General features: G+C 40.1%; 1 protein-coding gene and 1 pseudogene across 2 annotated transcripts in view; one reads left to right on the forward strand and one right to left on the reverse strand.

Moving 5' to 3' along the window:
* Positions 1-15,909, reverse strand: part of SMAP2 (small ArfGAP2) — a 47,685-nt gene that overhangs the window by 5,843 nt on the left and 25,933 nt on the right. Inside the window, exons 2-6 of the mRNA XM_007453752.1 lie at positions 10,690-10,823; positions 9,361-9,446; positions 8,296-8,374; positions 1,792-1,878; positions 667-748 (exon numbers count right to left, since the gene is read on the reverse strand). Coding sequence (XP_007453814.1) covers positions 667-748; positions 1,792-1,878; positions 8,296-8,374; positions 9,361-9,446; positions 10,690-10,823 — 468 coding nt within the window. The remainder of the gene's footprint in view (positions 1-666; positions 749-1,791; positions 1,879-8,295; positions 8,375-9,360; positions 9,447-10,689; positions 10,824-15,909) is intronic.
* LOC103087732 (polypeptide N-acetylgalactosaminyltransferase 1 pseudogene) lies at positions 2,823-4,601 on the forward strand (annotated as a pseudogene). The gene has a single exon (XR_456986.1). The product of XR_456986.1 is annotated as a polypeptide N-acetylgalactosaminyltransferase 1 pseudogene (transcript).

Raw genomic sequence — 15,909 nt, forward strand, 5'->3', positions numbered from 1 at the left:
GGAATGGACTGAAACAAAGTATAGCCATCAGTACTGCGAAAGGTAAGAATAGGCTCTTATTTCTGAAAGGGGTAGAACCACTAGCTCAGGGTTTCAAAAGTTTGGAGGAAAATCATGATCACAAGGTAATGGGCCGTCTCAGGAACAGGATGCACCTGGAAAATGAGAGGGATGGGGGGCAGGGCTCACAGGTGCTGGTTTAGTGAAACATGCTAACGTTTAATGAACGCTTAGTTTGTGCTGGGCAAGGAGCTAAGAGTTTTAGAGGCATTATCTCATTTAATCCTTCCAACATCATCTTTGAAGTAGACTGGTATCATCCTCACTACATAGGTTAGGAAAGTAATGTTTAGAGGTTAAGTAAGCTACCCAAGGTCACATAGATAGTAAGTGGCAGAGTTGGGACTTTGGCTTCAAAGGCCATGCTCCACCACTACTGTACTTAACCACTACTCTATCACTGTACATTTTTCACAGTACAGTGAAAAATGAAACACCTCTTAGAACAACTGCTCAGATGTAAAACAACAGGAAGAACACGAGGGAACCATCTTCATAGTGATGAAGCCACCAACTGAAGAGTCCCATCTCTACCTATCTTCCCAGGATCACAGAGAATTCATCAAAATTTGTATGATTATGGGAGTGGAAAAGTCTAACTCTTACCAAGGCCCAACAAATCCATGACAGGTGCTGTGGATTTCGGGGAACATTTCCGAGGTAGCTGTAGGTCTTCTTTTTTCTGTGGCTAAGGTGAAAATACGTTACAGAAAAAAATAAGCAGGTGTTTTTGAACCTTCTATTCTCCTCCCTACTGTAAAGCCACAGGGATTCTTGTGGCATGGTTGCTGTTATTCAAAGAGAGTTACCAAAGAAACACAACTCAGGAAGTATTGTGTGAAAAAATCAAGTCAGGAGGCACAGTGCAGAAAACAAAGCTAAAGTGAAAAACAAAGCTGTCATCTGTGCTTATTTGGCTTTCTGAAGAGACAGATCTTTCTGAAACCAAGACAACCACAGATCAGGGTATCCAACAGGAGCAGCACTTTCTGGTCCCAGGAAAAGCCAAGAATAAAGGCAGGTGTCCGATGGTACAAGAGCCAGCACATCTCCCAGTGATTAGAAAACCTTTAATACTGAAAAGGAGCTCAGCTAAAGGTTACCTAATTCACTCTGCCAGTATCACTAAGGAATGTGTTCTGCAGACAGTGCAATTCAGAATGATGATAAAAGACTCTTCCTTAAGCAAACAGTAAAAAGTCCTCTTTCCCAAGAATCTAAACTCCTATAGCGGAGCATCTACTACCACTGCCACAACATGTCCTGTGGTTAAAGAAAGGTGTCTACTTCCATATGACAGAGCAAGAATACAAGAAGGGATGGTTTAAAATGGATGAGGATAGCCTGGCTTCTGGACTGTTCTTAACCACAACAGGAAAACGAGGTAAAGAAGGTCTAAGGAGAGAAGGACTAATGTAGCCTCTGCTCAGAAGGTGTCACAGAGCCTTGGCATTCTGCCATGAAACGTGCCTCTTGCTCAGATGGGACAGATGCATTTCCTAAGCTCCCATCTGGACCCCAAAAGAAGTGTTACAGAGCAGATCAGGCAGCAACAAGGCAATGAGAAAGCAGCAGAAATGTCAGCGGGTGATCTAACCTAAACGTGGACCCCCTTTAGCCCCAGGTGCAACGGTGAGATATGCTATCAACACCACCCCACCTGTCCCCTCCACATGTGAACACGCCATGTGAACAAGGCCGTCCACGCAGTGCACATACTTCCCCACTTACCATTTTAACTTTCTCAAAAACAACAGGTTCCATTTTTTTCTCCGGAGCTGGTTCGCTCCCTCTTTTCCACTTGTCATCTTTTTCTTTCTATGGTGATTTAACAAAACAAGACAAAGAACAGGCCCCATGGTGACTAACAGTTCAACAAACTATAACCTCAAATGGCCCAAAAGGACACAAATATCCCTACTGAATCTGATGTAGGAGTCTGACAAACTCAGGGTTTCTTGGTGTGGGGCATGAGTGTTGGCCTCTTCCACCCTGGCCTCAAGGCTGCAAGAGGCACCTTTCAAATTTCTCAAGCACCTCCCTCCTTGGTTCTGTCTAACACACTTATGACCGCTAGTGTGCAGACGGGGTTATCTACAGGGGTTAAACAATTTCACCGGTTTTGCTGCCCCTTTTTGACCCTAGTTTAACTTGCTCAACTTGGCACAGGGGTGAAAACTGTTCATCTTACTCGGCATACAGCCTTTGTGATTTTCTAACTTCCATCAAAAGTTCTCTCCCTCTTCATCTCCTTTTTTAAAAATAAGAAAATAAACCAAGCTTAAAGATTAGAAAAACAAAAACCAAGAAAATAAGGCAAAAATGAGTAAAAGGATTCAAGTATCCCTTTTAGGGTGTCCTGAATGCATCATCTGTATAAAACCAAAAAGCACATCAAAACCAGATTAGAAAGTCTTTCTCAGTTTTTGTTACTTTCAGAGGCAGTTTCATAATACTTTCACAGTTTATACTGTTACTGGTCACATTTTTATCATCAAATCTAAATGCATAACAGAGCCACAAAGTAAACAAGAACACAGGCATATAAAAGGAAGTATAGGCGGCGGAGGCGGGGCTCGCGTCGGGGGAGCCGCAGGCAGTGGTCGAGGAGGCGAAGCGGCTGACGGCAAAGTAGCGCCCGCGCTGCTGCCCACGGGACCGCGCCGCGACCTCCCGGGCCGGCCCCGAGGAGCGCCCGCCGCCGCCGCCGCCGCCGCCGCCGCCGCGCGCAGACCAAGGCTATTTTTATGAACGTGATTTCTGATGAAACTGGATTGGAATAATTTTCATGATCTTTGTATATTTATATATATTAAAAAAATTTGCATTTGACTTAAAGTGCCATGAGAAAATTTGCGTATTGCAAGGTGGTGCTAGCCATCTCCTTGATTTGGGTACTCGTGGATATGTTCCTGCTGTTTTACTTCAGTGAATGCAACAAATGTGATGAAAAAATAGAGAGAGGACTTCCTGCTGGGGATGTTCTAGAGCCAGTACAAAAGCCTCATGAAGGTCCTGGAGAAATGGGGAAACCAGTCGTCATTCCTACTAAAGAGGATCAAGAAAAGATGAAAGAGATGTTTAAAATCAATCAGTTCAATTTAACGGCAAATGAGATGATTGCACTCAACAGATCTTTACCAGATGTTAGGTTAGAAGGGTGTAAAACAAAGGTGTATCCAGATAATATTCCTGGATACAAGGAATATTATCACAACAAGTGTGGTGATTGTTTCCCACAATGAGGCTTGGAGCACACTTCTGCGAACTGTCCATAGTGTCATTAATCGCTCACCAAGACACATGCGAGAAGAAATTGTTCTAGTAGATGATGCCAGTGAAAGAGACTTTTTGAAAAGACCTCTAGAGAGTTATGTGAAAAAATTAAATTACCAGTTCATGTCATTTGAATGAAGCAATGCTCTGGATTGATCAGAGCTAGGTTGAAAGGAGCTGCAGTGTCTAAAGGCCTAGTGATCACCTTTTAAGATGCTCACTGTGAGTGTACAGTGGGGTGGCTGGAGCCCCTCTTAGCCAGGATGAAACATGACAGGAAGACAGTGGACTATCCTATCACTGATGTGATCAGTGATGATACTTTTGAGTACATGGCAGGTTCTGACATAACCTATGGTGGATTCAACTGGAAGCTTAATTTTCGCTGGTATCCTGTTCCCCAAAGAGAAATGGACAGAAGGAAAGGTGATGGAATTCTTCCTGTGAGAACACCTACAATGGCAGGAGGCCTTTTTTCAATAGACAGAGATTACTTTCAGGAAATTGGAACATATGATGCTGGAATGGATATTTGGGGAGGAGAAAACCTAGAAATTTCCTTTAGGATTTGGCAGTGTGGAGGAACTTTGGAGATTGTTACTTGCTCACATGTTGGACACGTGTTTCAGAAAGCTACACCCTACACATTTCCAGGAGGCACAGGGCAGATTATCAACAAAAATAACAGATGACTTGCAGAAGTGTGTATGGATGAATTCAAGCATTTCTTCTATATAATTTATCCAGGTGTTACAAAGGTAGATTATGGAGATATATCACCAAGACTTGGTCTAAGACGCAAACTCCAATGCAGACCTTTCTTTTGGTACCTAGAGAATATTTATGCAGATTCTCAGATTCTACATCACTATTTCTCTTTGGGAGAGATACGAAATGTGGAAACAAATCAGTGTCTGGATAACATGGTTAGAAAAGAGAATGAAAAAGTTGGAATTTTTAACTGTCACGGTATGGGAGGTAATCAGGTTTTCTCTTACACTGCCAACAAAGAAATTAGAACAGATGACCTTTGCTTGGGTGTATCCAAACTTAATGGCCCAGTCACAATGCTCAAATGCTACCACCTAAAAGGCAACCAACTTTGGGAGTATGACCTGGTGAAATTAACCCTGCAGCATGTGAACAGTAATCAGTGCCTAGATAAAGCCACAGAAGAGGATAGCCAGGTGCCCAGCATTAGAGACTGCAATGGAAGCCAGTCCCAGCAGTGGCTTCTTCGAAATGTCACCCTTCCAGAATTCTGAGACCAAATTTACAAAAAAAGAAAAAAATAAGGATTGATGGGGCTACCTCAGCATCCATTTCTGCCACATTCTTAAGTAGCAAAAAAGGAAAAGTGCTTTCCTCCTGTAGGATGTAGGGTCTATCAGCCATTAAAACTTAGACTGCTCTCGCTTTCACTAGCTGTGAACCGGCCCTCCTGTCCAAGGATATGAAACTACGTAGTAGCAAGACTGTGCACACTGATGTTTACAAGATTGGAAGAGTCTTCCATCAAAAATCATCGTAAAGAATATTCAGACTGAAACAATCTACGAAATGTGATTTCCAGAGAGCTGCACCTTTTATGGTTTGCTTGCACATCAGTCATTTCTGCTGAATACGCTGTTATAATGAAGAGACATCCAAGATTTTTTTTCTGATTAGAACTGGTAGCCAGTGTATTAAATATTGATATAAAAATAAATGAAAAAGAACTGGAACCAGATTCAGAATCATGAAAACATTTTTATAACAATTTAAAAAACTATATTAAACAGGGTTTAAAGGAAATTAAAACAGAACTATGAGAAGTACAATTTGTTACAGTATCAAATTTCTATATAGATTTTATACCTCAGTGGGGAAAAATAACTGATTCCGATGACATTCATTCTGTTTTCACCTGTGATAGTCATGGATGCTTTTCTTTTCCCTTGGGGTGCTGAAATTGAGCTGAAAAAGTGGCTCTTTGAACATAGTTTTAATGCTTTCTACAGTTTTTTTAATTTAGTTTGTGGGCTGTTGGAATTGTAATTTTTAACTGCTTTCAAAATATGGAGATTTAAAATAATGTCTGGTCTCACTGAACAAGTTTGATATCTCAGTTGCTCTTGGGTCAGCTGGCTTATAGACTTTCTCTCATACACACAAATTTCTTATTAGATTTTCAACTTCCTAACTTGATTCAACTGATTATGCTTAATACCCAAGATTCATACTACTGTACTACAGATTTGTTTTCACAGCAATAAATCTTCTGTTCTTTGTTTATGATTCCACTCAACAAAAGGCCTGTAGAGGTGATTTATTATTTGGGTATTTGGAGATGATACATTTGATGGTTTTTTTGAAAACTTTTTTCACTCCATACTCAAATGTGCTTCATTGTCAAGTGCATATTTACATTAGGTTCTTGAATTGTAATGTTGATCTGCTGCTTTTTTAAAAAATAAGATTTGACTACAAACAAAAGGAAGTATAGCATACACATGAAAAATGGTTAGCCCTGCTAATGATCGAAAAGTGAAATTTAAAATTCATTTTGGGGGGAATTCCCTGGAGGTCCATTGGTTAGAACTCTGCGCTTACATTGCTGAGGGCCCATGTTCAATCCCTGGTTGGGGAGCTAAGATCCCTCAAGCTGCAAGGCATAGCCAAAAAAAAAAAAAAAAAAACACTTTTTGAGGGAGAAAAATCTTAATAATAATATCTAATATTGGTAGGGATTGAGTAAAACTACCACTCTTACCCAATGAGTAACTACCAAACTACCACTCTTACCACTCTTACCCAATGTTGAGAGGACAGTATAAAATAGCACAACTTCTAGAAAGTATATTGGCAAAAGTACAAAGAGACAAATACTGAAACCCTTTACCCTAGATAATACGATATTTTGTAATGTATCTTAAGAAAATAATCCAAAACATGGAAAAGGTTATATACACCAAGAACTTCATCCCAGAATTTTATATGCTGAAGAAAAACTTAACCTTTATGCCACAGGGGAGAACAGTAAAATAAACTGTGATCTAGTTACTCAGTGAATAAGATTCAACAATTACAAGTTGTGAAAACTAACAAGTAATGTTACAAAAAAAATGATCTGTTAAGTCGAGTGAAAGCAGGAGACATTCTATATAACTGTATTATAATTACGCCTCCAAAAAGTAGGAGAAAATGGGGGAACACACCAAAATGATAATCATTAGTAAAGATAAGAGTAGGCATGGATTTTCCACTTTAACTTTCATATTATCTATAAAGTGGTATTATAATCATGAAGAACACACGCAGCTATGTCTGTTTCATGCATAGTGTAATGCTTTAATACAGAGCACTTTATTTCTTGAAGTTAAAAATGTCTTATCTGTCCATTTAAAAAGAATACTCTTTAATAAACAAAGCCAGTTTCTTTTAGATTTGATAATAAATGCCTTCACTTAGCAAATATTAATTCTTGGCATATAAATCTTTGCAAGAGTATTTTTTAAAAATCTAAGTACATCAAATAAAAAAGTTTGAAATAGCTGTTTGGCACATAGGAAATATTTCCTTCCTAAATGAAAACATTCAGTGAGTAAAACAGGCTGCTTTCATGGGTACGGTACACCAGCAACCTAATTATGAATGACCACTATCTATCTCCATATAGCTACTCTTTCCTCTTCTCTCACCTTCTGAATTATCTCAGATACCTTTTTCTGACCTCGTCTGATTTCATATGTTCTGGTACAATGAACAGAGCTAAGGAGACAGACCATAGTTTTCTACAAATGAAAGGAAACGTTTGTGCTTTGGTTTCAAACCCTTTTTGATGATGCCATCCAAGCTGTAGCTGTACACTGGGTTAATTCTTTCTTGGGACAGTTACAATAACTTCCAGGTCCCTTTTCTGGATGACTGTGAGGTAAGAGTCCTTCATACTAAGTTGAGAAGGAATTATCTTTACCTAACTACACGTATTACCCTGCACTTGCCTACACTGAAATTCACCTCCCAGTTAGTGTCCCTTTTCACACAAGCTCAAAAGATCAGTCTGGAGATGATTCCAATTAGCTTGACTTTAAATTACCTGGAAGGGCTTAGAGCCCTGTGTAAACTTAATGATTTCACTGGCTAGTACATCTTCCATTAAAATAAATAACAGATAGAAGATAGAGGATAGCTAGATAGGTCCTTGGCTAGAACTGGAGAATCCCATATTCTCCATACTTCCTTGGTTAGAGAAACAGTTAATTATTCCAAGGCAAATTTACTATAGAGTCTTGTCAAAGGCTTTCTGAAGGTCTAAATAGTCATATTTATTGGTTCCACTCTAGTTGTCATTAGTCAGGCATATTTTCTTCTTCCGGAAACCGTGTTGTATTTCCTCCTGTATGTTATACTTGTCCAGTTATCATACACTGTATTTCAGATTCTAACTACACGCCTAGGATGAAAAGTGTATTTGGCAACTGGGAGTCTCCTAGAACCCCCTCTCAAGAACAAGGGTCCCATTGGCAGTCTGTCAACACACTGGAAATAATATGCTGGTCAAACTGAAGGAAACTCTGGTGCTTTAATTACACCTAATTTTGTTGACTGCATTTACAGCAAAAAAATGCATGCACACACACACACACACACACACACACACGTGTATATACATACACACACATATTATTCTGTTTGATCTAGTATGCCCAACATGTCCATTTGAAGAATTTGGAACTGGGAATCACTAACATCTAAATCCGAATCAAGGTAAAGAATTCACTGATGGTTGGTCCATCCCTGTGGCAAAAGTTTGCTCCATGAAACCTCATGGTCTTGATTCTACAGCTGGCTTTTTTCTACTTTTTTTTTTCTTTATGGTCTTAGAGTATTTTGGTAGCTGTTCTTCAAATTCCCACCTGGGCTGATTAATAAGCAAATTACTTATTATGAACAAAACTTGAAAGATTTACAACCAACCCTAAAGGCATTGATGTCCAGACTTCGGTCCATGTATTTCTTCTTCTCATATTTATCTCGAATAAATCCCTCGACAGCTCTGCAAAAAGCTTATTAAGGATAAATCAAACAAATCTTTCTCATGGAATGATTATAAAAGGTCAATTTGTATCCCATGGAACATTGTTCTCCTCTCTCCCTCCTGCCTGGTTTCCCCATATGGCTCCTGTCACTTCACGTGGGGTTTCCCTGACCAAAACCTTTAAATGCCTCCTTCGTGGTTACTGAAGGGAATCACCATTTCCTAGGATTTTCCTTCAGAGTAATGATAGCAGAAAATGGGATCAATCTTCATTTTGACATCAGTGGAGCCTGTGGCTGTTCTAGAATACAGGTAAAGCAGTCAATTATCTATTTTAAAGCCCTTAAGTCAACAAGTCTTAAACAAAGACACCCGAGTGCCCCTTATAACCTCTTGTGCCCCACTGCCAGACTCTGATCAGTGGATCCTCTGCAGGGTCCCAAATCTGCATTTAACAGGTTCCACCTGCACCCACCAAAAGCGAGCTCTAATAAGATGGTCTACAAACCACATTTTGAGAAGCACTGTGTTCAGGGGGTTTGGTTTTGTGAGCTGGGTGCTATCTCCTTTTGAGGGGATGGGGGAAGAAAGTTATGGATTAACTGGTCAACAACAGTTAATTCTTTGAGCTAGGACATAAAAAGGTGTTAAAAATGAATGGCAGTTTTGCTAACTCAACATAGCACGATAAATATTCTTTTTATCAAACAATGGTTTCAGAGATCCAAAAATTATTGGAGATGTCATTTTATGGAAGAATTCACAGTGAACCACTGCAGTCTTAATTCCTGAACAAGTCTTCCCCATGTGACACCACCATTCTGACATTACAAAGTATACGTGGACTTCCTGTGTGTCTTGGTTGCAGGAGAGAGGAAAAGCCAGACTTCGACTAATCCACATATAAATATGGCCCAGTCAGATCATGGGTTCTGAGTCTTGTGTGACTCTCCCAAAACACCAAAAAAACCACTCAGCCTTCTGAGTTGCTCCAGAAAAGATACGGGTCTATTTGAGGTCGCCGAAAGGTCTCAGGCAGGTAGGCTTCATAAAGTCGGTTTGCCTTTCCATTCCCCATCTCTTGCATGCACTGCAATAAAAAAGATGTGGAAACAAGGAATGTCACATCAGGAAAGAACTGAAATCAACTTCTCACCCAACTGTACCATTTTACAATTGAAGAACCAACCTAGGGAGTGGCAGAACCGAGATTTAAACCTGTATTCTGGTTTCCAATCCATGATTCTCTCTGCTCTACTCCCAACCATTTACTTTCACAGCTGTCTTTCCTGCCACCCCTCCTCCTTTTATTGAAAGATTTGTCTGACAGGACACACTTAATTCAATAATAATTCAAGATCCCATTTGAAAGTCCAAGACATAGCTGCCAATCAAAATGTCTACTTGGCAGGCAATAATCAGTGCCTAATCAGGCAGGCAATAATCAGGAACAACTACAATTCTGAGTTTATAGCAGTAATTAACCTATTCCGTTGTAGTACCAATAAATGTGTTTCTCATTAGGCTTTTGAAAGACTTCTTAACACTTGTGAGAGAGAAATTCCAAGATTTAAAAAAATCTTCAAATTCCCAAATACCTCCATGGCATGTAATTTCCTTCATAAGATACAGTAAAGTGTAACTGGAAAATATAACTAACCTTTTAGTCCTTTAGTGAATCCATAAAAGTAATCTAAAGTAACTTCTAAAGCCATTTTCTGTTAGGAATAACCTCTTATTTCTAACCAACTTTAGCAACTCGTTTTGTTTGGAGCTTCTTTCCCCCCAAACAAAGGAAAAAAAAATTTTTTTTTAATTAACAAGTTTCAATGCAGGAAGAGAATATAGAACAATGAAGCCACATCGAGGTGCAGCTCTTGGGCCAGGCTGGACTCACTAACTTAAGTGTCTCATGCCCAGCCCACCAACCTAACAGCAAGCAAGATTCATATATGCATTTCTACAATAAAAACGCTATTATAAGTCTATGTGTTGGAGGGTTTTCTTTTTTTAAGTGAGTATCTAAAACTATAAACGTTAGATCTGCAAATGCCAAGGCCCTTAGAAAATAATCCGAAGATCCCCCTTTATACCTTCACGGATCCATGGGGTCCTAGTCCATAGACTATTAGAGCTTTGAAGGAAGCAAAATATAAGTAGAATAACCTGTGTCTTAAATATAAAGATTAAAAATGTTAAATGTGACATAAGTGTTTAACAACTAAACTTTCCTTTACCTTCACCTTTATGCCCAGTTTGACTGAAATTCACCCGGAACTACTTTTACATGGAAATATGGGAGCAGTTGACTCACTCTTGGGCTGTGTAAATACCTGGATCTGTTCCTGAGTCCACTGGTCGAGGTTAACTGATTTTACCCTGGATATGTGCACCCCGAGATTCCTGTGGATTCCAGCACATCGAATGCAGATGAACACACCAATATTCCAGGAGGCCCATCGTGGTCCTGTGAAGGTCAGGAACAGGGCAATAAAGTACAAATTAAAACAACATTCAAGACCCAAAGTGGAATATTTAGATTATCGGACAACATTTCTGCTAGAACGTAAGTGAGAGAATTGTTACCACAATCATCTTTAAAAAACTTTTTTTTTTAACATCTTTATTGGAGTATAATTGCTTTACAATGGTATGTTAGTTTCAGCTTCACAACAAAATGAATCAGTTATATATATATACATATGTTCCCATATCTCTTCCCGCTTGCGTCTCCCTCCCTCCCACCCTCCCTATCCCACCCCTCCAGGCGGTCACAAAGCACTGAGCTGATCTCCCTGTGCTATGTGGCTGCTTCCCACTAGCTATCTACCTTACGTTTGGTAGTGTATATATGTCCATGCCTCTCTCTCGCTTTGTCACAGTTTACCCTCCCCCCTCCCCATATCCTCAAGTCCATTCTCTAGTAAGTCTGTATCTTTATTCCTGTAAAAAACTTTTTTTTTAGATTTTATTTTTATTTTTTTGGCTATGCTGTGCAGCTTGCAGGATCTTAGTTCCCCAACCAGGGATTGAACCTAGTGCTGAGTCCTAACCACTGGACTGCCAGGGAATTCCCATAATCACCTTTCTTTAAAAAATTGGTTTTGGGGCTTCCCTGGTGGCTCAGTGGTTGAGAGTCCGCCTGCCGATGCAGGGGACACGGGTTCGTGTCCCGGTCCGGGAAGATCCCACATGCCACGGAGCGGCTGGGCCCGTGAGCCATGGCCGCTGAGCCTGCGCTGGGCCTGCGCGTCCGGAGCCTGTGCTCCGCAATGGGAGAGGCCACAACAGTGAGAGGCCCGCGTACCGCAAAAAAAAAAAAAAAAATTGGTTTTGTTCATTCCTCCAAGAATCAGCTTTCTTTAAGTTTAAATATTTTTAAGTGTACAACACAGTGGTTTTTAGTATTCTCAGATAGTTGTACACCATCATCACTATCTAATTCTGGTGACAGTGTACACCCCAAAAAGAAATCTCAACCCCATTAGCAAGCACTCCCCATTTCCTCCCAACTTCCCCCACCCCAGCCCCAGGCAACCACAAATCTACTTTCTGTCTCTGTAGATTTGCCAATTCTGGACATTTTATATAAATGGGATTATATAATGTGTGGGCATTTGAGTATGGAGCAGCTTTTTATAGTGTCTGATAATATGAGTGTTGAAATGTAAATATTATAATACTGTTACTCATGGTTTTTAAAAATCCCAGGAGAACAATGGGAAGTCATGTCACATTCTATTTATTATCTTACACGAACAGCCCTCCCTCAAGAAACATTTCAATGGTAGTGAGACCTGGATTCAGTTTTCCTACCAGGAAAAAAGATACAGACATGCCATGCCAGCTCAAGGCTCAGCCTGAAATTTAAAACTTTATCTTCCCCTCCCAACCAGGCCTATAAAATATGCATCCAGATTCACTTAATAGGATCCTTTCCCCTTGAGCTGATGTCCCTACTTTACCCAACTACAGAATTATTTAGATTCACGATTGTCAAATAATAAAGATACTTATAGCAATAAAAAAGAAATCTCAGATATGTATTTCAGTAAAATTCTGTTACATAATCTCCCATCCCCTGCCAGCTTTGCTCACCCTAATAATCACTCTGGGAAATTTTCAAACTCTTCTTCATAATTTTTATACAGGATAAAACTGACTTACTTTTATATGACACCTGCCAAACACTTGCTGAAAAATCACTAATATTTCCTCTGCCATCATTCCACTAAGCAGAAATTTACCACATAAAAGAAGCATGATGTCAAAGTTAGAGGTTTTGATAAAGAGGTGAAAAGATACTAATTGATTTTCTACAGAGATAAACAGGACCTGCATTTGGAGCAACAAAGGACATGAGGTTTCAATTCTGCTGGACACAGATAATAGTTTGGTTGGTCTAAGGGTTTTGGCAGCAGTTTTAATAAGGGAATGCTAAAATCATATGGCAGAAAATTATTCTTAGAAATTTGAATCCTCAATTATTATAAGTAAGAATGTAATTTTTGGACAAAGATATTACTGACACTATGGCAAAAACTACAAATACAGAAGGCTCAAGTCCTCCTTATAACCACCAGGTGGTGTTCTCTGCCTCAAATTTTATCCCAATACCCTCTTACTGCTCTAATCTTGCTAGGCTCAGATTTATCTTCTAAAAAGACCTTCAGTCCCTTCAAATCCCCAGACAGATTTGCACAGTAGATCTGCTATGTAGCCAATAAACACACAAATGATCCACACACTTCTTTCAGAGGGAGTTAACATAAACACAAAACAGAAAACCTAAATAGATGTGAATGAGGTTCCTTAGCGTGCTGTATGTCTATTTTGGGTTACAGTTTTCATAAAGGAACTCAGATAAAATCTAAATTATACAGGATTTAAAATGGGACCAAAAGTTAATATTTCATGTTTCTTTACCATTTTCCCTTTGCTTGAGATTCTAGAACTCATAAGATAGTTACATTATATTTGTTTGCTAACAAAATCAGAAGCCAAAAACACTAATTAAAAGGTAGCTGTGGGACTTCCCTGGTGGTGCAGTGGTTAAGAATCTGCCTGCCAATGCAGGTGGCATGGGTTCGATCCCTGGTCTGGGAAGCAACAAAGCCCGTGCGCCACAACTACTGAGCCTGCGCTCTAGAGCCCGCGAGCCACAACTACTGAAGGCCACAAGCCTAGAGCCCATGCTCCACAACAAGAGAAGCCACTGCAGTGAGAAGCCCGCGCACCGCAATGAAGAGTAGCCCCTGTTCACTGCAACTACAGAAAGCCCGTGCTCAGCAACAAAGACCCAACGCAGCCAAAAATAAAATTAAAAATTAAAAAAGTAAAAAGTTACCTGTGGAATGTTATGCTATTTGCTTCCTGACCCTAAGTCTGGAGAAGGTGATTCCCAAACATCTAAGCTACTGTCACAACTGTGGAATCTCTCCAGATCCCGTTCCAGAGTATTTAACGTCTCTTTGCCTCGGAGGAATACAAGACTAAATCCTGATATTCTGGAGCCACTAACAAGGCCTCAGTATAGAAACACAGGCAGTAAAATTTTCATGAAAGGTCAGAGGAAGCCTTCTCTGCTCCCCCTCCCACATCCCTCTTACAGCCTTTTCCCAGTGAAATACGGACCGTTCTATCTCAGACACTCAGCCTCCTTTAGTTTTAAGCCACTAGACTTATTAATCAATAACTGCATGCTCCATAAAGGATTCTGAAATTGGAGAAAAGGAAAACACAGGAGAGGTACTTATATGGCTGAAAATATGGGAAAATGGTGCTGTTATTAAAAGCATAATCTTTGCAGCCAGAAAAAAACTTACATTTCGAAGGTCAGCTTCATCAATGATTAGCTGTGTGACCTTCAGAGAGATACTTAAGCTTCCTAAACCCCAGTTTCCTCATCTACAAAATATGTACAATAATATTCACCTCACAGTGCTGAGAATATGGAGGGGTAATAATAAAAGAGAGCTACATATAAGAACATGGCATAGAATGAGATTTCTGGAACCCATTTCCCATTCATCTCCTTCAATGATAAGAGCATGTTTTATTTTGTTTTTTAATTTACTTATTTACTTTTGGCTGTGTTGGGTCTTCGTTGCTGCGCCTGAGCTTTCTCTAGTTGCGGCGAGCGGGGGCTACTTTTCGTTGCGGTGCGCGGGCTTCAGTAGATGTGGCACGTGGGCTCAGTAGTTGTGGCTTGCGGGCTCTAGAGCGCAGGCTCAGTAGTTGTGGTGCATGGGATTAGTTGCTCCGCGGCATGTGGGATCTTCCCTGACCACGTCTCAAACCCGTGTCCCCTGCATTGGCAGGTGGATTCTTAACCACTGCGCTACCAGGGAAGTCCGATAAGGGCATGTTAATGAATTCATATGTATAAACCAACACTATGCAACACCACAGAATGCTGCTTGTTAGACAGGAATGTGAGTTCTAGTCCTAAAACGTCAGAATCAAAATCAACGGACTGAAGAGCAGAAAGAAACTTACCCTCTATACAATTTCAAAGTCTTCTAGAAAACATGAAATTTTAAGCAGCTTCTTTTACCTCCCTCAAAATATTCCTTGAGAATATACTACTTAAACCCCCAGCTGTCCCCCTTTTCTGTTATACACCCCCGCCCTGCCCTGGTGTCCATACACGCCTCCACTGCACACACAGAGGAAGGTGGGAAGCTGACAGCCATCTGATGTGCCTGGATTCCACAGTACCTGGTACTGTTGCTACAAGGCCAGCCTACTTAAACATGGGATATATGCAAAGATAATCCAATTGTTCCATACACATTGGCCATGGCAACCAGGGAGAAAATATAAAAGATACCATTTTGAAGTTTAAAATGGAAAAAGACACTGAGAGGCAATATTTCAAACCATTTTGAAAGCAAAGAGGATGATAGCGATATAAACTGGTAGTGATTAGCACAACATAAGAGCAAGGTCATGGCTAAGTGAACATATTCATCAGGGGCCTACAAGCAGGCTCAGGAAGCATTAAGCAATATTAAAATTAATAAATAATCACTCTGCAATGAGGGATCAGTAAAAATGAAGAAAGTATATGGATTTGGCTAATCTGTCAAGAAATCAGCTCTAGTAAGTACCAGCCCAGTATCAGGGAAATCTGGGCTTACACTGACTAGTTACACGCCTTTTGACAAGATTCTCCAGGGCTTATTTCTCCATTTGTAAAATGGAAAGCATATAAATAAATCCAATTTACATTCAACTACTGGATGGCTTCTACATAACCGAGTTAACTACTGATGCCCAGCTGCAAATTTTTCTTGCTGCTGAAACTTCCCCCATTACCAGAGCTACTAGGCCTAGGAGGGTTCTGGGCTTGAGAAATCAGCAGAGAGAAGAGAACTAGAGTTACAGATAGCTTGAAGTTACTATTATAATAATTACAACTTGTTGATCTCTAACCTATGGAATTCCAAAAAATAAATGTTAAGGGGGAAAAAAAAACATTGCTAAATCAATGGATACCCATAAGTTAGACCTGCCAGCATCTTGGAGCTGTTGAAAAGCTCTTCAGCAGG

Source organism: Lipotes vexillifer, unplaced genomic scaffold (genome assembly GCF_000442215.2).
Source record: "Lipotes vexillifer unplaced genomic scaffold, Lipotes_vexillifer_v1.1 scaffold213, whole genome shotgun sequence".
Classification (NCBI taxonomy): domain Eukaryota; kingdom Metazoa; phylum Chordata; class Mammalia; order Artiodactyla; family Lipotidae; genus Lipotes; species Lipotes vexillifer.